We start from the raw sequence: 21,400 nt of genomic DNA on the forward strand, positions 1-21,400 counted from the left end.
GGGAGGGCTGGGGAAAAGTGCTAGAATGGGCACTGAGCGTGGAGACCACATCCCACATTCCCCGGCTGGCAGAGGGCCCGAGCTGATGGGACCTGACTGGAGCGTGGTGTGGCAGGTGGCAGGAGAAAGGCACCGTGGGGGTGCTTCTGTGGGACCCAGGGGAGACCTTGAAGCCACGGGGCTTGACATTAACAGAGCTATGACACCCCCACCATCCTGAACACCCTAAGAATTCAGGTGAGGTGATATGGAAAGAGCTCCGAGGATCTCAGGAAACACCTATCAGCATGTGTGGGTTTCTACTGTTTTGCATTCCGCATATAGTGTGTCCCTTCGGGGTGTCAGAGGTCATACAGGTCTGTAGGAGAAAATGATTTCAGATAACCATGCAAAGCTAAGTTTGATTTTTACTTTCAACCGGCCTGACTTGCAAAAAACACACAAAGACCAACGTTCAAGAAATCCAGAACATGAGCGTGAATATGTAATATGGTGATCATAAAAAAAGTAAATGGAAGCAAATGTGTAGGAAAAAAGACCAGATGGAAATAAACCAAAATCTTAGCAGGTGATATTGATTATTTTCCCTTAAGATAAAACCAAACCAAACCAGGATGTTCACAGCTTAAAAACAAGGTTGGATATACACTGAGGGCCTTCTGATTTCAACAGTAAATATGGGACATGGCGGTCAGTTTGGGAGAGAAGGGGAGGTAACCTCATGCAAGACAGAGGCTGCATTTCACTTTTCTACTTACTTGTCTTGAAAAATATCCAGGAGGTGCAGCAGCATTTGAAAAATTTCCTCAATGTTCTGGGGCAATGAAGAGAAAAGATAGGAAAGAGTTAATCAAGATGCCACCATCTTCCTGAAAACAGAACTGAAAAAACAAAACCAACCTAAATAAGGCAAATATGTTTTTTCTCTACATGGATAGAAATGTACCCAATGGGTTTTTTCTACATGGGTAGAAATGTAGTTCTTTTCTTTCTACCCATTTCTACATGGGTAGAAATGGGTTCTTTTCTTTCTACAAATGAGTTTTAAGATGCTCAAGAACCAAGCTTACATCTTTCACATATAAAATTCAGGATTTAAGATTATACTGTTTTCTGCACTGCACAAAATGGGAAAGGAGGGAGCAGCTGTGTGGACCCTGTCTGGACCTCCCCCAACACATACACATACACAGCCTGACTGCTCCAGGGCCCCCCCCCACCCCGCCCCAGAGTAATGGCAAGCAGAGCAGCCCTGCAGCCCTAAGAAACAGCGGCCCCACCACGTCTCCGGCTTCAAAGTGCTTCACCCTGCCAGGATTTCAGGAAAAAGGAATCACGGGTCCTGAATGTCTAGTTTGATCTGCTTTTGCTAATAAGCAAGGACTTGAGAGCCTGTTCCGGACAACAGACCTCCCGATTTGTGCTGAAGACTTTTCTAAGCCCTTGAAGCTGGTACCAAGTCCCTAGAAGGCAGTCCAGGACGCGAGCAGGGGAGTGACTCAGATATTCCGTGAAGTTCTTCATATAGTAGACTAAGTTGCTCAGAGGCAGCAGACTGAACCAGGACCGGAACAGACACACATCTACGTCCAGCAAATGGCTCCACTCTCCCATTAGGTCAATCAGCGGTATCCTGGATAAGGGACAATGGGAACAGAAGGGCAGCCATAGGGATCAGCACACACAGATGGAGTAAAGGTAAGTATAGTCATGTTAGAAGAGACCCATAAAGTTCAAACTTTAAAAACAACTGACTCAAATAAAAAGCAAACAATAAGATATTAAGAATTCACTAAAACGGATGAGCCTTGAGGACACGATGCTGAGTGAAGCCCGCCAGTAGCAAGGCCAGACATGCTGACTCTACTTCCGCGAGGTCCCCAGCTTACGCAAATTCGAGGAAGCAGTCAGTAAGGATGGTGCTTACCCGAGGGTGGGGGAGTCAGGGAAACAGAGATGTTGCTTAATGAGGACAGAGTTTCAACTTGAAAAACCTCTGGGATGGAAGGTGGCAACCCAGCCACGCGAGCGGGCCAGATCCCACTGAAGTCCACACAGAAACCGATCAGGAGGGCAACTCAGAGGATGTGTGTATTTTGCCACAGCAAAAAACTACAGGAAGATGTAAGCACTTTTTCCAGCTTCGCGAGATATCACTGACATCTAACATCGTAATGTAACATAACGTGTACAATGTGTTGACTTGGTGCACTTCCCTGAAGGATTAGTTAGCACTAACGCCATGTCACGTGACCAGGACTCCTCTCATGCTAACAACATGTAAGATCTCCTCTCTCTGCAACCTGGGAGTCTATCATACAGTATCACTACAGATAGTCACCACACTGTGCCTTGGGGTCCCAGAACTTCCTCATCTTCTAGCTGGAAATTTGTACAATGACCAACATCTCCCGATTTCCCCCAGCAGCTTCCGTCCTACTCTGTTTCTAGAAATTTGACTTTTTTTGATTCCACGCAAATGCTATTGTACATATCCTATTCCCGTGTGTGTGCATGTGTGCAAGTGTATGTGTGCGGGTCTCACATCTCTGTTACCCATTCATCGGTCAACAGGCACTTGGTGGTTTTCATGTCTTGGCTATTATGAAGAATGCTGCAGTGACCATGGGGTTGCACATGTGCCTTTGAGATGCCAGTTCCATTTCCTTGGGATACATGTCCACAGGAGGGACCTCTGGTTCAAAAGGGTGTTGCACTGTTAACTTTTCCTCCATACTGTTTTCCATACTCCTCCATATTCCTCCATACTGTTTTCCATACTGGCAGCAATGATGTATGAACTAAGTGTTTTGATGAGCTACTAAGTGAATGCTTCAGATCGAACAGTCCAAAGGAGCCCAGTGAAGGTCTTTAAATCATACAGATTCTGTGACATTGTACAGGAGACCCCCGAAGATGACCACTGGAAAATCAATAAAGCTGGGGTGCCTGGGTGGCTCAGTGCTTAAAGCCTCTGCGTTTGGCTCAGGTCATGATCCCGGGTCCTGGGATCGAGCCCCGCATCGGGCTCTCTCTCTGCTCAACGGGGAGCCTGCTTCCCTTCCTCTCTCTCTACCTGCCTCTCTGCATACTTGTAATCTGTGTCTGCAAATAAAATCTTTAAAAGAATGAAAAAAAGAAAAAAATCAATAAAGCAAGGCACACAGAAGTCCCAGGAGTACAAGGACCCCATGGATGAAGGTTCACGGCACAGTAAAGGCCACGTATGCCTAAAAAGGACGATCTTTAAGACCAAGGCTGGTGTTTGCCATTCTCCACTGTTAACAACTAAATTTCCAGATGGTTTGTACGCCACTGAAGGGTCCTTAAAATGTATGCAATGATATAAGAAATCTTCTTTTTCCTTGATATAAATAATCTTAACTGGGCTTTAACTTCTAAAGGTTCCAGTAATAGTGAAGGAGCAGTAACTCAATTTACTTTAATCCCTAACAACCAGCAGCAGTGTACTGGGTTGCTGGAGGGGTGGGAGCAGGTGAGACCTGGAATCCTTTCTCTGACCCTGACAGGCCAGGGGGTAGGGGAATGCTGTGCTTGCCACTGAGTAGAAGTATTCCTCTTTTTCAAATTTTTTATCAAATTTTTATTTCATTTGTGTACTTAGGTTTGATTTACCATTTCTCATTTGTGGATTGTGCATTCTGCGTCTCCTCTAAGAAAGCTTGGCTCACCTGGAGACTGGTACTTCCCTACCCCAAGACTGGCACGTACCACGGGCCAGGCCTTTGACCGGGCAGGCCTGCCTTCAAGGATTGAGCTCGGGGAAAGAATTGGACAGGGAAGCAACAAGGATGCTCATGGAAGCATGTGTGCTTACAAAGTCAGAAATAACCTGCCCAGTCCTTGCTTAAGTAAAAGTAAATTCTGATGAGTAAGCAGTCATTACAACAATGTAGCCATGCGTTTACTGACACTGAGTCGCTCACAAAATACTGGGATCGAGCCCCGCATTGGGCTCTGCTCAGCAGGGAGCCTGCTTCCTCCTCTCTCTGCCTTCCTCTCTGCCTGCTTGTGATCTCTGTCAAATAAATAAATAAAATCTTTAAAAAACAAAAAACAAACAAACAAAAAAAAGAGCCAATCATTTGTCACTGTTACCTAGCATGTCACATGCCTGCAAAGCTGTGTTTGGACAAAATCCTAGAAATGTGCATGCCAAAGTGTTAGCAACAAGGATTATCTCTGGGAATTCAGGCTTGGTTTTTTGTTTCTGTTTTTGTTTTTTTGATATTCTTTGTTACATTTCTTGTATGTTTAAAGTTTGTTAAAGAAATTATTTTAAAAGATTGCTACAAGCAGAAATGTGTGCACCCAGGGGGCCGCCGGAGATCCCAGAAGCATGGCTGTGATTCCAAGATTTACAGACTGAAGTGCAGATCTGCAACTTACCAATCTAGCATTCTTTCCCGAAACTCAGAGAAGGAGATTCCTTCCAGGGCCGCCCAGGTGTCCTCAGGCTGCATCCAGGGGTCCTTTCCTTGGGGCGCTTGCGCCATGCAGTGGTGCAGGACCGGCAGGGTGAGCACCCAGAGGTCCACACTTGCCTCCATGCACCGTTGGCACAGATTGACCAGGAACTCTCGCCAGCTGCGAAGGGAGCAGAGAGCCCGCAGTGAGCTGGGATGGCCAGTGTCCTGCCCCCCAACGCTCTGACAGCTCCTCACACAGAGGAGGTAGGAGCACTCAGGGTGGCTGAAAAGAGTGACTAGCCCCAGGAAAAACCTGGTTGCATGGGACACGGGGGCCGCCCTTGGCACCCTGCGAAGCGTCGGGCCCCGGACAGGCCTTCTGTGCAGACCCACAGCAGACGTCCATCCCCTTGACAGCTGAGGTTCAGGGGCTATGTGACCTGTGAGCCCAGGCCCTCTGGCGACAGTAGGTCCACATATGAAGCCACTTTGCCCACGCAAGGGGAAGCCTATCAACCACATACGGCACACTGCCTTCCGTCACAAAACAAGAATGCTTGCCGCTTCTCGGAAACCCTCAAAACACTCTCACAAACCTCGTACATTTGCTGCCAGTTCCTCTCCCTTAAAAAAATGTAGTTTTGCACTCAGTGTTTCAAGTTTGTAAAACCAAGAGACAGATGTCCCAATAAGACTCACTGCTCTGGGAAGGCTGCCTCCTACTGCCCTCCAGTTCTGTTCACACAGCTCCTGAAAACAGCGTAGGAAGGGCCTGAAATCATGGGGTGCTGAGCGGGGCCCCTCCACCCGAACGACGGAGGCTCCTCGGGGCAGGCTGGCGACCCGCGAGGCCCAGGGAGAGCACCCCCCCATGCATCCTCGGGCGTGCCTTACTGGGCCCTCAGAGCCCATCTTCAAACCCCAACCCCCACAACCTTGCACACACAGGGTAATATGGGACATTTTCAAGTTTTCGTGCTTGTGGGCTCCTGGGCTCCCAGAGAAGCAAAACTTTGACATTTACAAAGGTGAAAATGACTTCAACCACGGGCTCTATTTCTGCCAGGAGCACACACCGTGTGTCTGCTTCATTAAAAATAAATAAAAACCAAAAAGGAGCATTCCAAACAGATAAGAAAAGAGAAAACAGGGACGCCTGGGTGGCTCAGCTGGTTAAGCCCCTGCCTTCAGCTCAGGTCATGATCCCAGAGTCCTGGGATCGAGTCCCACATCGGGCTCCCTGCTCGGCAGGGAGCCTGCTTCTCTCACTGCCTCTGCCTGCCTCTCTGCCTACTCGTGTGTACTCTCTCTCTCTTTTTCTCTGGCAAATAAATAAAATCTTTTAAAAAAAAGAAGAGGGACGCCTGGGTGGCTCAGTTGGTTGGACGACTGCCTTCCGCTCAGGTCATGATCCCGGAGTCCCGGGATCGAGTCTCGCATCAGGCTCCCTGCTCTATGGGGAGTGTGCTTCTCCCTCTGACCTTCTCCTCGCTCATGCTCTTTCTCACTGTCTCTCTCTCAAATAAATAAATAAAATCTTTAAAAAAAAAAAAAAAAGAGAAAACATGTCCTGGTTCCCACAAGATTGAAGTATTACACATACTAAACACATAAGGAAAAGTCTGTAACTTTCTGAATGTCCGTCTCCATCTGTAACTCCTTCCACAAAGAGGACACATCACCCTGCACCCTGTGTTCCCTCCCTGGAGCATGTGTGCTCCTCTTCGTGGGTCCCCGTTGTCCGCTTTAACTTGGGCTCAAATAAAATATTTTCCTGTTTCATTCTTTTTTTAAGATCTCATTTTTATGTGACGTGCCTGGCTGGTTGGGTCAGTGGAGCGTGCGACTTTGATCTTAGGGTCATGAGTTGGCGGCCCACATTGCGCGTGGAGCTTACTTAAGGGAAAAAAAAAAAACTAATAAAAAAATCAGTTTAGGGGCGCCTGGGTGGCTCAGTGGGTTAAAGCCTCTGCCTTGGGCTCAGGTCATGATCCGAGGGTCCTGGGATCGAACCCCACATCGGGCTCCCGGTCCCGCAGGGAGTCTGCTTCCCTCTCTCTCTGCCAGCCTCTCTGCCTACTTGTGATCTCTGTCTGTCAAATAAATAAAATCTTTAAAAAAAAAAAATCAATTATTTTTGAGTCATCTCTACGCCCACGTGGAGCTCCAACTTACAGCCCCGAGATCAAGAGTCGCCCGCTCCACTGGCTAAGCCACCTAGGTGCCCCACTTCCTTTATTGATTTAATTTAATTTTATAAAAAAGGGTTTCTTCATTTTGGGTCACCAGGGGCAAGGCATGGTACAGCATAAAGCTTCTCAAAAGCAGGCTATTCGACAGAAGAGTAATAAAAGTAAAAACAAAACATATGCTAGGAAGAAGGCCAGCGAGGCCAACACTGACACGGCAGGCGAGGGAAACCACGAGCAGCTTTACTTCCGGCCCATCTGCATCCGACCCACGACCAACACTCATTTGTAGAATCAGATCACTCTTAGAAACAGCTATAGGGGCGCCTGGGTGGTTCAGCGGGCTAAAGCCTCTGCCTTCGGCTCAGGTCATGATCTCAGGGTCCTGGGATCGAGCCCCTCATCGGGCTCTCTGCTCAGCGGGGAGCCTGCTTCCCCCTCTCTGTCTGCCTGCCTCTCTGCCTGCTTGTGGTCTCTGTCTGTCAAATAAATAAAATCTTTTTTAAAAAAAAATAAAAATTTAAAAAATAAACAGCTATAAAATCATTTGACACAAACACAATACCTCTGACATGTTCCAAAGATGTGGCTTAGGTCACTATCAAGGTCTCCTGGCGAACGTGCGTTGGAGGAAAGAAGACTACAGAGGATCTCCAGGTCATTCTTCGATAAGGGTATGTCAAACTTTTCCACAGCAAAAAGGAGGATCAGGCCCATTCTCAATTTACTCTTTACTGGACTGTCTTCAAGCAGAGGGTCCCCACTTCTTTCCAGAAACGGTGCCGCCTGCTTTTTCAAATACTCCCACAGGTTTCTCTTCACCTGATCCCAGGAGAGAAGACAGAACCACGGACTTGAAGCCAGCAGGGGTGCGAGAGGGGCCCCTTCATGGCCCTCAATGCCCTGTCAGCTGGGCAAGGGACCAAGGCCCCCAAGAGGCAGAGATGGCTCCATGGAGGGGCTGCCCCACTGCCCTGCCTCCCCAGCTAACCCCGAGCACCGCCCACTTCCCAGGTCTCTGCTGGGAGACACCACCAATGGTGCAGTCCAGAAACTCTGCCTGGTGGAGGAGCCCCTCATGCTTGGAGGGCCCAACTGCCATCTCAAAAATGGCCCCAGGCTCCTCTCCACACTGCCAGGGCCATCCGGCAATGTAGGCAGAGAGGTGACAAAGGAAGGCTCCACCTGTTCCTTCCACTCTGCCAAGAGGCCAGGGGAAGCGCAAGGGGTGAGGGGGTGGGGCCGGGAGAGGACATGGGGGGGTAGGGGGGCCAGGAGAGGAGGTGGGCAGGGTGGGGCCTGGATAACGAGGTGCCGGTCAGGGAGAGAAGAAAGAAAACCAGGAGGACAGAGACTCCACAAGCAGCAGAGCCTGGCCAATGGTGAGGGTGAGGTCTGCCCCCATCTGCTCCCCAGGGATCCCCTGGCCGGTAGGAAGTGGGGTGATGCCGACTGCACAGAAAGGGAGGGGAGGGACGTACACCCTGACACCCAGTACCTCCTTCTCCTCGTATTGCAGAGAGTGCCAGGGCTGTGCATGGCCCTCGTAGATCATGGGCACTTTCACGACACAGTAGAACTGCTGGAGCTGGGTGAAAAAGCTCTTCAGGTTGGTGGCGCTCCAGGGCTGCAGAATGCTGAAGATGCCGTCCAGCATGATGGTGGCCGCCATCTGCTTGCCCTTCACCAGGTCCTTCCTTATCCCGTCTGTGAAGGAACTCACCATCCTCTGAAACATCCCCGGGCTCTTCATCCGGACCACATCATCGTACTGGTGCCAGTCTAAGAGTGAAGAGAAAAACACCCCGCTGCAGGCCGTCCGACCGCGGCGACCTAGACGCCGCCTCCAGGAAGCCGACGACCCGAACGCAGGAGGCAGAGGAAGGGAAGGAACTGAACTCATCTGGGCCACGGTCCCGCCAGCGGAGGGACAATGCAGGAGCTGCTGTGTTTAGGACACTGACCCTTGCCGCCCCACAGCGATGAGAGGGGGACCCAAGGTCCCATGATCCGGCTGGCGTGAAAATATTCGTAACGTGTCTGCACTAAACCAGACGGCTCAGCACACTTGGTATATGGGATCATTAGAAAACGATCGCACAAAGTGGGTAGGAGAAGAATAAATGAAACAAGATGGGACTGGGAGGGAGACAAACCATAAGTGACTCTTAATCTCACAAAACAAACTGAGGGTGGCTGGGGGGGAGGGGGGTTGGGAGAAGGGGGGTGGGGTTATGGACATTGGGGAGGGTATGTGCTTTGGTGAGTGCTGTGGAGTGTGTAAACCTGGCGATTCACAGACCTGTACCCCTGGGGATAAAAATATATGTTTATAAAAAATAAAATATTAAAAAAAAAAAGAAAAGAAAACGATTGCACAGAGGTTAAGAATTCTATCCCGAAACCGCTCTCACTAACAGGTGAGCACCCCACTTGGCTGAGTTACTAGACCCAAAGGCTAGTTTCCTCTGTGCTGGGAGCTGGGACGCCCACTGCATGTGGGACAGACAAGACAGAGCCCTTGATGAAGGGCAAGGGCTGAGTCCAACCCTGCCCTTGGGACAAGGTGCAAAGGTATGAGTGTTGATTAGAAAACCCAACAAAACCAGTTGCAAAATAATCAGAAGACCAGGGGTCAGTAAGACGGCCAGAGGCAACATGAACACACAAACTCAGCCACGATGATCAGGATGGGCACGTGTCTGGAAGAGCAGGTCCCCCGCATCCCGCTGTCAGCACCGAGGTCCCCACTCACCCACCTCTGCTCCACCCCAGCCTGGCCAGAACTTGAAATTACTGTTGGGAATTACTGCTTTTCCTACTCTCTGTGCCCGGCCTCCAGGCGCCCACGTGAGCTGCTGGCCTGGCCAGGCCCACATCCCAGAGGGGGAGGGAGTGCCACCCGGGTCACCTGGGCAGGGGACACCTTTGACACCGGGATGGGGGAGAGGGGGCCATCAGAGGTTTTGGTCTCTCAGAATCTACCAGAAGAAAAGAAATAACATGTTTAAGTTTCCAACCCACTAGAGAAAATGAAAGAGAAAGAAATTCTGCAACTTAGAAAAAATACCCAAAAGAGGACATGAAAACAAGGTGAACAGAAAAGACAAGTCAAGATGGCCAAATTCTGTCCTCCAGCCGCAGTCAGGATGAACACGGGCAGGTCAAGTGTGTCCACTAAGGACGGTCAGACTGAATGAAAAACCACGACAGAAAATAAACCAACGAGGGGCGCCTGGGTGGCTCAGTGGGTTAAAGCCTCTGCCTTCGGCTCCGGTCCTGATCCCAGGGTTGTGGGATCGAGCCCCACGGATCAAGCAGGGCTCTCTGCTCAGCGGGGAGCCTGCTTCCTCCTCTCTCTGCCTGCTTCTCTGCCTACTTGTGATCACTGTCTGTCAAATAAATAAATAAAATCTTAAAAAAAAAAAAAGAAAGAAAGAAAGAAAACAAACCAACGAAAGCCCAATGAAACAGGTGGCCGGAGAGGCAGGCCCCAGAGCGAGGGCCGAGCAGAGACAAAGACGGAGATGGAGAAGCAGAAGCCGGTGGTGCAGACAGCAGGCACACCCCCCGGTTCCAGGCAGAACAGCACCGGCGCGTGGCAGAGGGACTGTGGAGGGACAGTGGAGGGACCTCAGTGGGACAGCATAGAGACTGCAGAGGGACAGTGGAGGGCTGTGGAAGGACAGTAGAAGGACCACGGAGGGACTGTAGAAGGACCACGGAGGGCCGTGGAGGAACTGGGCCAGGACCATGGAGGAACAGAGAAGGAACAGTGGAGGGACCACAGAGGGACCACAGAGAGACAGAGGAGGGACAGAGGAAGAAGAGACAGAAAGACAACGCTCAGGCACCCCCAGGTGCGCGACTATGGTCTGGGTCTCTCGGAGTGCGGGGCTACAGCCGGAAACCCCCACTCTGGCGGCCTGGCCACTGCCACTCACGCTATGCGGGGATGTGTAGAGGGAGGAAGGGGGACAGCCACCCCTGCCCGTACCGTGCTGGGAGCCAGGTGACCTGCAGTTATTTCAAGTGCTATAGAGGAGCCGCCACAGCATGGGACAGAGTGGACACGAAACCCCTGCCATCACCCCGTTCCTGGAACCTTCCACGTCCCTTCCCCAACCGTCTGTAGCGATGACAATGACCTCCGAGGAGAGCCTGCCAAGGCCTCCCCACGGGCCATCCCGCAGGTCACCAGGCCTCACCTCCGTCCTGCTCCCACACCCCTGCAGCCCCAGGTCCGGACCGCCACCCTGCATCGAAGGCCCGCGGCGTTCGGGGCCGGGCAGCAGCAGGGAGCAGCGCCGGGCTACGCTCGGGAGCCGACAGACATGCCAGCCTTTCGAGAATGGACTTGATTATCAAACGGGCTTCATCTACTAGATACACGAGGGTCCACGCGCCCCCAGCTCGCTGCCCGGTCTGGCTCAGCCCACGGGGACGCCGGCCACAGACCGGGCACCAGGCCACAGAGAAGGTCCTCGCACATTCCCAAAGCAGAAGCCACGGAGATCATGTGTAGGTAGAACACACACTGCACACACCACACAGGCCACACACGCCGATGTGCCAACGTGCACGCCACACACACCATGTCCCCACACACACCACACACTCCATACACACCATGTTCACAACACGCGCCACGTTCATAAACACACCATGTTTACACACATACAATGTTCACACACACACACACACTACATACAATGAGAAGAAATTAGAGCAAAGATAAAACAGGAAAGACGAGACAAGGAAGCAATTGCACATGAACAGGAGGAAGGAAACGAGCGGAGGGTGGCCAGGACGCAAGCAGCAGGGGTGTGGGTGCGGGCAGGGGTCAGGCCCACAGTCTCCGGGGCAGGAGGTGGGCGCCCACAGCTCCAGCCTCGTCCTCCCGCCCTGAGCCTTCTTGCCAGAGCCCCGTGGCCCCTCCGCCCAGCCTCTCACCGCCGCACCCCCAGCGGCTTCACCCTCTCTGCCTGTGAGTCAAAGTCCTTTTCCTGGTTTCCCCTGGGAAGTGAGCGGTTCCATTACACTGATCAAAAACCGGCTTCTGAACTTCGGTTTCTTCAGTGCAGAGCTGGAGGTCGGGGGCCAGGGCCCAGGGGCATGGGCAAGGGCAGTGCCAGCCCAGAGTTCCCACGGGGACGCCCGCTCTGCAGAGGCCTGGCCACTTTGGGAGGCCCAGCGTCGGCACGCCTGAGCCCGGGGCCAGGGGCCCCGCTGGCGACTCACCTCCTGAGCACAGAAGCTCCGCCTTCACCTGCAGACAGCGGTTGACGTGCTCGTGGCTCTGCTGAGGTTTGTAGATGTACTCGTAGACGCTGCTCTGGCCCTTCACGACAACGTACTTGTACGGAATGGCTTTATTCAGGTGCTGCCGGGAAAGGACGGCACTGCCTTCCACGAGGAACCCGTTCTCGTACAGGTCTCTGAAACGACAGGACACCGGCCGGTTATCCAAAACAGATTCCTAGCTTGAACATTTTACCACTCCTCAAACAGCCTGGAGCAAACCCAGAGCTAGAAATCACCGCTGACCAGAGGATGCTTCTAGAATGAGACACAGTTTGCAGATGGAACCAACACTAAGTGGGCCATGGTGATATACGGCACAGAAGCGCATTCGAGGGAGTATCTGTTTGAAGCCGTCGTTTTCCAAAGCGTGAGAATGTTAGCAACGTGAGAAAAATCATAATTTCAATGTATTTCGAAGATTGGCTATTCCGTGCCTTCCCCGACAGAGTCCCCACGACCCCCGGCACACTCACTTGGTGCAGTGCATCTCACAGACGTTGAGACTCCACTTGGGTTTCCCAAACTCTTCTCCCCCCTTGACAAACACTTGGTGCACGTTGGGGTCAAAGTTGACGTCCTTGGAAATGACTGCGTGGAAGAACACCGTGATCCTTTCCTGGAGACTCAGTGGGCTGGAGGAGAGCATCAAAGGAAACACAGATTAGAACTAGATCTGCCTGCTGCCTGCACACACACATGCACACTCACACACCATACGTGCACAACAGGGCCTCTGTTTCTTTTTTTTTTTTTTTTTTTTTAAGATTTTATTTATTTATTTGACAGAGAGAGATTACAAGTAGGCAGAGAGGCAGGCAGAGAGAGAGAGAGGAGGAAGCAGGCTCCCTGCTGAGCAGAGAGCCCGATGCGGAACTCGATCCCAGGACCCTGAGATCATGACCTGAGCCGAAGACAGCGGCTTAACCCACTGAGCCACCCAGGCGCCCAGGGCCTCTGTTTCTTGACTACTCACACACACCCCGGCGGAGGGCAACAGAGTCCACGCTTCGGACAGACCCATGCCATGGGGGTCCTGCTGGGGGCCATCTCTGCCCCGCTCTGAAGGGCTGGGGGCTGTGGCGGGAGGGGACAGAAAGCACTATGGGACATGCCAGCCTCTCCCCTAAGATCCATAAGGCTCATGTGGCCTTGGGGGACCCTGGAGCATATCACCAGCAAGGGACGGGGACACGTGGGTCCCCCCCTCCTCAGCAGTTCCCCCATTTCCCCAAAAGAGTCACCAAGAAGGGCAGCCTGGGAATCTGTCTCCTGCCCCAGCAGGGGTGAGGTGGGGGAGCCTGGGAGGCTGTGCCTGCGTCCCTGGGGCAGGTTGTGTCCTTGCTCCCAGGTGCCAGGGCTCACACCTACCTCTCCTTCACTTCAGATGCTCCGGCTTTGCAGTTCTGTTGCTCCTTCTCATTTTTCACTGCGGCCGCACAATCCTTGTCATTCCCTTCCGGCTTCTTCGGAGCCCCTGTCTTGGCCTTATCACTTCCACCTGCTTTGTCTCCAGCAACGGCCACCTTCTCCTTGGTTTCAGCTTCCTGGAACAAGTAACCAAGCCCATTTGCCCCCTCCAGTCAATGCTTGTCACAGCAGCCAGAGTGGTCACGTCCCTTCCCTGCTCAGAACCTTCCATTGCCCTCTGACCCACCTGCTATAGCCTCCAAGAACCCCTCTGCAACCCTCTTTCCCTCACTTGCTCCTGCGGTCACTGGTTTCTACTGTTCCCAGTACAAGTCTGCCACAGGGCCTTTGCACCTGCCATTGTTGCCTGGGGCGTGTCCCCAGAGAACTGCACGGCTTGCCCCTCACGCTTGCAGATCTCTGCTCCACCGGCACTTCCTTGAGGAGACCCTGCCTGGCGACGCTCTCTCAGCACCCGCCTCGGCTCCCTCCACCAGCACTGTGCTTTTCCATGTGGCCCTCCCTGTGCCCTAACTTCGCTTTCTGTCTTTTCCCTTACAGAATGTGGGCCATGATGGCAGGAGTCAGGTCTCCTTCGTGGCTGCATCCCCAGCACCCAAAAGGGAATCACTGAATGACTGAACGAAGGACGAACTTTAGAAGGAACAGGGCCCAAAGGAGCAGATGGTGGGACAGACAGCAGGACGTGGAGGCTTCCAAGACAAGATGCCTTCCCTACCTGGTGGAGCTCTGGGGAAGCAGGGGAGCTTGCCGGTGGCTGTTTCGTTTTCTGAGTCTTGGCTTTTGCTTTTTCCCCAGCCCCTCCCACGGGCTTAGCGGGTTGGGCTGCAGCAGCGGTTTCCTGGAGGAGACAAAGGCCCCAGACGTCAGGACCCAGGCAACAACTTGACGGGGACAGGTCAGCGCTGCTACCAGCCCAGCAAGAGGGACCAATGGCTCAGGGAGGGGTGTCATCCCGGGGAGCAAGTCCCAGGGGTGCCCTTCCTGGGCAGGGAGGCGACGGCAGAGCTGCTTGGCCACAGCCAGCGGTCCAGGCACAGTGGACCCGTTCATCACTTCCCGACAACTCACCCCAGAGGCGTGAGCCCCAGTCTGCTGCGCGGGGCTCTGTGGTTCCATCCTGGGCTCATACGCCCGCTTGGGCTCAGGAGGCAGGACTTCCTGAGCAGCACCTTCCTTCCCAGGACGGTCTTTGCTGGCAGAGGTAGTTGGACCAGCCCCCTCCTGGGGGGGGGCCCTGCCCTTGGAGGGCTTGGGGGTGTCATGGCCCTTCCCATTCACGGGGGCACCTCCCCCTGTTTTGTCCCGCGGAGGGCTGCCACCAGCCTCGGCGTGCCCCATGGGTCCTGGGTGGTCACCACCTTCTGGCGGCATCGGGGCGGCGCCCGGGGGCTGGCTCGGCTCGCTGGTCAGACCACCTTGCGGGGCCCCGCTCTGGGGTAGGGCTGGGTTCTGGAAGCATGAGTTTGCAGGCCAGCTGACGCCCCCGGGGACGGAGGCGGCCTCCAGCAAGGAGTCTGGCTCTGCGGAAGCGGAGGCATTCTGGTTCTTTCTCTTCTTCCCTCTCTTCCTTTTGCTCTGAACAGAAGAGACACTTGTTATATTTCCTGGGGTCACTACACTCTCCCAACACTTTCCTCCAATTTCCTTTCAATGTCTTGAGTACGTCAAGCTTGGCCTGACCAAACCCCCTCATCTCTGTCAGATCTACCAGCTCCTTATCCTGGAAAGACGTGAAGCGTCGGGGCAGGGGACAGAGCTGCAGGACAGGCGGCCGAGCAGTGCCGGCCACACCCTTCGTCCCGGCGAATCACAGCCGAGAACCTCCCCGGGGTCTGCCATGGGACATCCCGAAGCGTGCTGCTTGCGAGTTCCAAAGCGGACACGACCCCCCATGTACCACACCCCGACGTCCAATCCTTTTGGCCAGGAGGACAGGAGACCAAAAGCAAACGGGAGTCTGAACGGCCCTTTCTAGCCTGGAGAGCCCTGCTCGGCGGCCAGCGCTCCCAGAAACAGCTTGTGGGGAGCAGCGGGAGGAGGCCCCTCTGTGGACCTGGCCGGCACCCGATGCCCTACCGCTCCTGGGATACAGCTCTGGGGCAAGGGAAGAGTGGCCGGTGCATTAAGGGCCACTGGCCTGTAAGTGCCAGAGACACAGCACGGGGCTCACCACCCACCCCAGGCCTGGGGTCTGTTGGCCCGGTTCTGGGGCAGGGCCTAGATCTTCTCCAAGCTCTGCCCCCAGCAATCAGCAGGACACACGGGGCCACCCCAGCGCTGCGGCCTTCAAGGGAGACTTCTGGCCTGTAAACTGACACTTGCTACCGTCGCGCTGGCAGGACCAAGGCCTTAAGGGCGGGGGGGGCCTTGGCCTGCGGTGGCTCAGGTGGTTAAGGGACTGACTCTTGACTTTGGCTCAGGTCATGATCTCAGGGTCGAGAGATTGAGCCCCATGTTGGGCTCCACACTCTGGAGTCTGCTTGTCTCTCTGTCCCTCCCCCTGCTTGCTTTCTCTGACTCCCTCTCCTTAAAATAAATAAAGTCTTTAAATAATAAAGAAAAGGTCATCTAAGGGCTGTGGCTGGCTCCGTCAGAAGAACACGTGCCTCTTCTTCATCTCGGGGTCGTGAGTTTGAGCCCCACATGGGGTGTGGAGATGAGTTAAATAAATAAAACTTAAAAATAAAGAAAGGTCATCTAAGGCAGTACTTTGTCCAACACCCATGGGGGTACAGAGCGCTAAACATGCAGACGGTAACTCGGCAGGCGTGGGGGACCTGGGGGTCTGCATTTCCAATGAGTTGCTGCTAGGGCCGCTGGAGACCAGGAGGACCCGGGCAGGGCCCGGAGCGTGCCCCTGGGAGCCCTGCCAGCTCCACTCTGACTGGACTCTGTGCAGGGACCAGGAGCAAGAGCGCAAGGCTTGCTCCCGCCCCACGAAGCCAGTGGTTTCGGAAGAGAAGCAGACTATGTAAATGGATGGTGTTAAGTGTGTGGGGAAGGCCAATGGCAAAGGGGCTGGGATCTCAGAGGTGGCCTCTAGCCTGGAAGGCTTCCTGGAGGAGACGGTGCACGCCGAGCCTGAAAGCCACTGAAGCCCTAATAAGATGGCTTCGCCCATTCCCCAAGGACTCCCTGGTCCTTTACTGTGTGCGAACAGCCAGAGACTGGCTCACCCGGGGAACAGCCCGACTGTGGCCGGGAGACCCCCGCTCACGGCCCGCCCACCTCACCCTGCACTTGTCCTGCTCCCGCCGCCGGTATTAATCCTGGGTTTTATTTTCTGCAGTTTATGGCGCTTTGACAGTTGGGGGTCCTTGCTAAGCCCGAAGCCCGCCCCGCCCAGGGCTAGCTCACTCCTGGACTGTGGAAGACTCCCTTCCATTTGCAAACCGACCAACCCAGAGCCGGGGTCACGACGGCTGGCAACACCCCCACAGCCCGGGGCCCACCACGATCACTCAAACCAGCCAGTCCTGAACGTGCCCAAACTTGCCTTGCCCCCTCCTCCTCTCGGCCACCCAGGGGCGTCGCCGCACGGCACGATCCCTCCTCTTGTCACTCAGCCGCGCCCATCAGTTCAACGCCCGACACAGTCAGGACGCCTCCTTGCTGTCCTCTCCTGCTTCGACGACCCTCTCGTAGACACCTCCTTCCTCCTGTCCCCTACCCCGCGCCCCTGGGCAGAGGCCATCCCTCCCGGACACCCTCTGTAGGAACGCAAGCCCACCTGGCCCTCCCTCCGCCTGACCCCCACAGGAGTACAACCTTGCCTGAAAACAATGCATGCTTTACTAATAATTTTCTCTTCCACCCCCTTTCTGCCTCTAGAAAAGCTTCCACTCAGCCTTTTGGCGCTCCTTCCATTGCTGGGTGGGATGTGCCTGATTCATGACTCATTGAATAAAGGGTCCTGTCCTAGCCCGAGGCCCTGGCCATTGGTTCCCTGGCAGAGTCCCCCCGCCCCGTGGGAACACCCCAGCTGCACCCACGAGCCTGTTCACACACGCACGTGCCGTCTGACCGTGGCGTTATGCAGGGTCACTAGGGAGCGGGGCAAAGGCCACGAAGCCCCGTGAGCGAATCCCCAGGGACGACCCCTCAGCATTCACCTGTGCTCTCCTCTCCGGCTCCCCTTCGCGGGTGGGAGCGTGTGCATTTTGGCTTTTGTTTTCAACCCCTCCTGTGACAGTACCACACACGGCTTTCTGACACCGGGAAAGTCACAGAACGTACAGTGAGCCATTGCACACATTCGCTATCTAGTTCTGGACATTTTCATCCCCTCTGAAAGGAGCCCATGCCCTCTGAGCAATGACTCCCCACTTCCCTCCTCCAGGAACAGCTTCTTTAGCGCTTCTCATCCTTACACATCCCAGAGGTCAAGCCCCAGAACACGGTCTGCAGGGCTCCTGTCCTCCGTCAGTATGGGCGGCATCTTTAGACCCCCCATGCCGGGAGGGAGTGGGGCCAGGCCGAAACCCCACAAACCAAGCTCGGCCACCAGGGCCAGGTCTCCTGCTACTGAGACTTTCCAGACGTGCAACTGAACTTACGCTCTTTTGCTCAGTGTGGCTGGTGCTTCCCTGGGAGGGACAGGACCCCGCAGGCCCCTTCTCTGCCATTTTCACGGGTGCCCCTTTACCATTCTTGGGGTTTTCTTCTTTTCTCTTTTTGTTTATTTAGTTATGTGATTGGATCGCAAGAATTTTCCCCACGGCTTCCATCTTTGAGAAAATAACAGTCGGAGGCCACAATGCATTCCGGCCTAGGGACGACCCAGGGGGCCCTGCCCAGGGTGGGGGGATCTCAAGAGGGTTCCAGCCTTTGGGCCACAGAAAATGGGGCTGTGATTAAATCCTCTCTGAAACCTTCAGATGCCTTTCTGGGGTCATTTCTCATAATGAAAGCAGAGAAGAAGAGCACCTGCCTCGCTGGGGTCCCACCAGACTACCCGCAGGTGCACGGAGAGCTTCACCCCAAATGCTGACTTTACATCCATTCTTTAATTTTATAAGTTTCACATAAAAGCTCGGAGTTCTTTTTATTTTCCAGGTTTGCGTTCAGAGGTGGGAGCTTTATAAATTTATAGACCATTTAGAGACTATAATCTACCATTGACCCACTTTTTCCTACTGGGTTGTTTACTGTTTTCTTCTTGATTTCTAAGAGCTTTTGACATATTGAGGAATCTCACTCTTCATTAAAAGTACTTTTATGTAAATAAAAATATTCTATGTTTTTCCTAGATTGTTTGCCCTTCATTTGTGCTTATCATATTCTATGACATTTTTAATTTTCTTAAGTCAAAGACACTGATCTCTTGATTGTAGTCTTTTCCCTTGCTTTAATTACCAGAAACTCTTCCCCGTTCAGAGATCAGATACGTATTTACAGCCCCCCCATCCCCGTTCTTGCACGTGCTAGGTTCTGACTCAGGGATGTCTCCTCTAGTACAGCGATCGCCCCCAGAATTCACTGTTTCACTGACTATGGCTTTGTAACTCATTTCTGTTTGATTTCGTGCGGTAAGTCCCACTCACACTTTTCTTTTTCATGGTATTCTTGGTTATTCTTGCCCGTTTTTTAAAAAAGCCTTAAACTCACTCTGGTTACTTCAAGGTAAAAAAAGAAAACCCAGTCCTGCTGGGCTCAGAGTCGGGTCCACTCGCGGTGCCACGTGCCCTCCTGTGGGTGTGCACCCCCCGGCGCCCGCCCCCAGATTTCACCTGAACTTTCACTGTCCCACGTCCTGCTCGGGACAGCGACGCCCCAAGGGGAAGGACACACACTCACACACACACTCAACAATCACACCCACACCCCTACACACCACTCACACGTGTCACACACACACAGTCCACTCACTCACACCCCAAGCACACTCACGTGCACACCACACGCGTACACCGCACGCACCGCCATCCCACCAGCTGCACACCGCACACCCGACTCACACACAGACCACATACACACCCCACACTCCCACCACACGTGCGTACCCCCACCGTACACATCCACACCGCCCGCTAACACGCCCCCACCACACACACCCGACCCCACACACACATCGCACACTCACACCAACCTCACCCGGCCTCACACACTAACATACACCACACACCCAGACTCCTGCGCCTCCACGCGTCCCACTCACAGCCACACGACACAAATCCTACACTCACGCTCACGCACACTACACACGAACACACACACATCCCCCGCTCTCACCTCACATCACACCCCTGCCACACCACGCACACCCCCGCACCGCCGCACCCCTCCGCGCACCCCGCACGGCGCCCCCACTAACCGCGACACTGCCGGCTGCGCGTCTGGCCCGCTGGCCTGACACTTCAAGGAACGACTGAGAAGAGACGGGACACCGGCCCCAACCCCGACACGGAAGGACAGCATCGGGCCCCCGTGTCCGGCGGGAGCCCCAGGCTGCTGGGTCCGCACAGGCCGAGCTGCAGCACGGGACCTTCTGCCGCGTCGCGGTCCCCAACCTGCCCCTGAACCTGTCCCCGCGCTCCCTGCAAGCCTTGCCCGGGGCCCCCGTCGGCTCGCGCACTTGCAAGACCCACTCGGGGCCTGGCGTTGGCGGGCGACCCCGGACTGCTGAGGCCCCGCTCCCCACCCCAACTCTAGGCGAGGAGTGTGTGGTGAGCAGGCGACCTTCCTAAGCGGCGACACCGCCTTGTGCCTTCCACATACCTCAACGCCAGCCCGGTCAAGGCAAAGAGGTCCCGAGAGGAGGCACAGCGGGGCAGCAGCTCAGGCTTCCAGACCCAGCCGGGCCTGGCGGGGGGCAGGAACCCAGAGCCCACGGCCGAGCAGCCGCAGAGACGGGGCCGCCCTTGCTGCTGCCCCGCGTGCAGCCATCGGGGGCGGGGGGGCCCCACGGAGCCGCACAGTAAGGATGGGGGGCCCCTTGTTCCGCCACGGGTGCGACCACAGCAGCGGCAGCTTCTGGGCCCAGCAGGGGGGAAATGGGCTGTCGCTGCTCCTCACAGACTCCCCCCGCCCCCCACCCCCCCACCCCCCACTCCCACCCCCGCCACCAGGGCCCAGAACTACTCACTCTGCCCACTCCTGGGCCAGCCAAGGAGACACTGGAAGCAGGCTCGTCCTGATCCTCCCGCAGGAGGTGACTTGAGTCCGGGTCCAAGAAAGGGCCACCGTCCTCCCTCAGCTCCTGTCCACACTCCATCTCTGCCTCAGGGTCCGAGGTCACCTTGGGGCCACCGTCCTCCCTCAGCTCCTGTCCACACTCCATTTTCTCCTCCGGGGCCGGCACTGCCCCAGGGTTGTTGTTCTCAGAATCTGCAAAGGTCCACACATGTGAGTGGACAAGGAAAGTCCCGGAGGAAAGTCCCGGAGAAAAGTCCCGTGAGGACGTGAGGACACTGGCCAGATCAGCCCTCTCCCCCAACATGCACTTTCCCTCGGTACAATTTCTGCTCCTGGGTGGGCATGACGGACCCAGGACCCCGGCTCCAGCCCCAAGGAAGTGGCCGAATCCCCAGGACAGTGCGTGCAGTCTGACCGTCCAGCTCTTCCTGACGTCGGCATCAGCAGAGTGGCCCAGCCCTGGGTCTAAAACAGAATGACCCGCTCCCCTCCCTGCCCAAGGGGCTTCTTCCTCTCCTCTCAGGGACAGGCGCCCCACTCTCAGCCCCTCTCACTGGGGCTCCTGGCCGGACCCAGAGTCTCCCAGCGCCTCCCTGGTCCCTGCCCCCATTGACCCTTGTAACCCAGCTGCTTTGCTCTCAGAGTGGCTCCTGTTTACAGCCACCATCCCCAGAGGGGGCCCCTCCCAAACTGAGTCCTTCAGGGACCCTATTTTCAAAGCTGGGTCCCCATGCCACCCCCCTTCCACTCCAGATGGCTTTCTACTTGGAACCTTCCTTCAGCCTGGCCTCCAAAGCCAAGGCCTGCTGGGCCCTGCTTCCGAAGCCCTTTCCTCTTCCTTCTCCTAGGCCCTGTCTTGTGCCCAACCTCCCCTCTGTAAATTCTGGAGGTTCTCTGTAAATTCTCTGGCAT

The 21,400-nt window shown here is 54.7% G+C and overlaps 1 protein-coding gene across 4 annotated transcripts in view; it reads right to left on the bottom strand.

Annotated features, from left to right (window-relative positions):
• The window catches only part of RNF213 (ring finger protein 213), a 105,879-nt gene that overhangs the window by 74,918 nt on the left and 9,561 nt on the right, over positions 1 to 21,400 (bottom strand). For all 4 annotated transcript variants that reach the window (XM_044247263.1, XM_044247260.1, XM_044247262.1 and 1 more), the window contains exons 3-13: positions 20,439 to 20,680; positions 14,423 to 14,929; positions 14,070 to 14,192; positions 13,292 to 13,467; positions 12,397 to 12,555; positions 11,861 to 12,057; positions 8,118 to 8,401; positions 7,185 to 7,441; positions 4,411 to 4,608; positions 1,411 to 1,633; positions 759 to 814 (exon numbers count right to left, since the gene is read on the bottom strand). In XM_044247263.1, coding sequence (XP_044103198.1) covers positions 759 to 814; positions 1,411 to 1,633; positions 4,411 to 4,608; positions 7,185 to 7,441; positions 8,118 to 8,401; positions 11,861 to 12,057; positions 12,397 to 12,555; positions 13,292 to 13,467; positions 14,070 to 14,192; positions 14,423 to 14,929; positions 20,439 to 20,680 — 2,422 coding nt within the window. The remainder of the gene's footprint in view (positions 1 to 758; positions 815 to 1,410; positions 1,634 to 4,410; positions 4,609 to 7,184; positions 7,442 to 8,117; positions 8,402 to 11,860; positions 12,058 to 12,396; positions 12,556 to 13,291; positions 13,468 to 14,069; positions 14,193 to 14,422; positions 14,930 to 20,438; positions 20,681 to 21,400) is intronic.

The sequence above is a fragment of the Neovison vison genome, chromosome 5 (assembly GCF_020171115.1).
Source record: "Neovison vison isolate M4711 chromosome 5, ASM_NN_V1, whole genome shotgun sequence".
Taxonomy (NCBI): Eukaryota; Metazoa; Chordata; class Mammalia; order Carnivora; family Mustelidae; genus Neogale; species Neogale vison.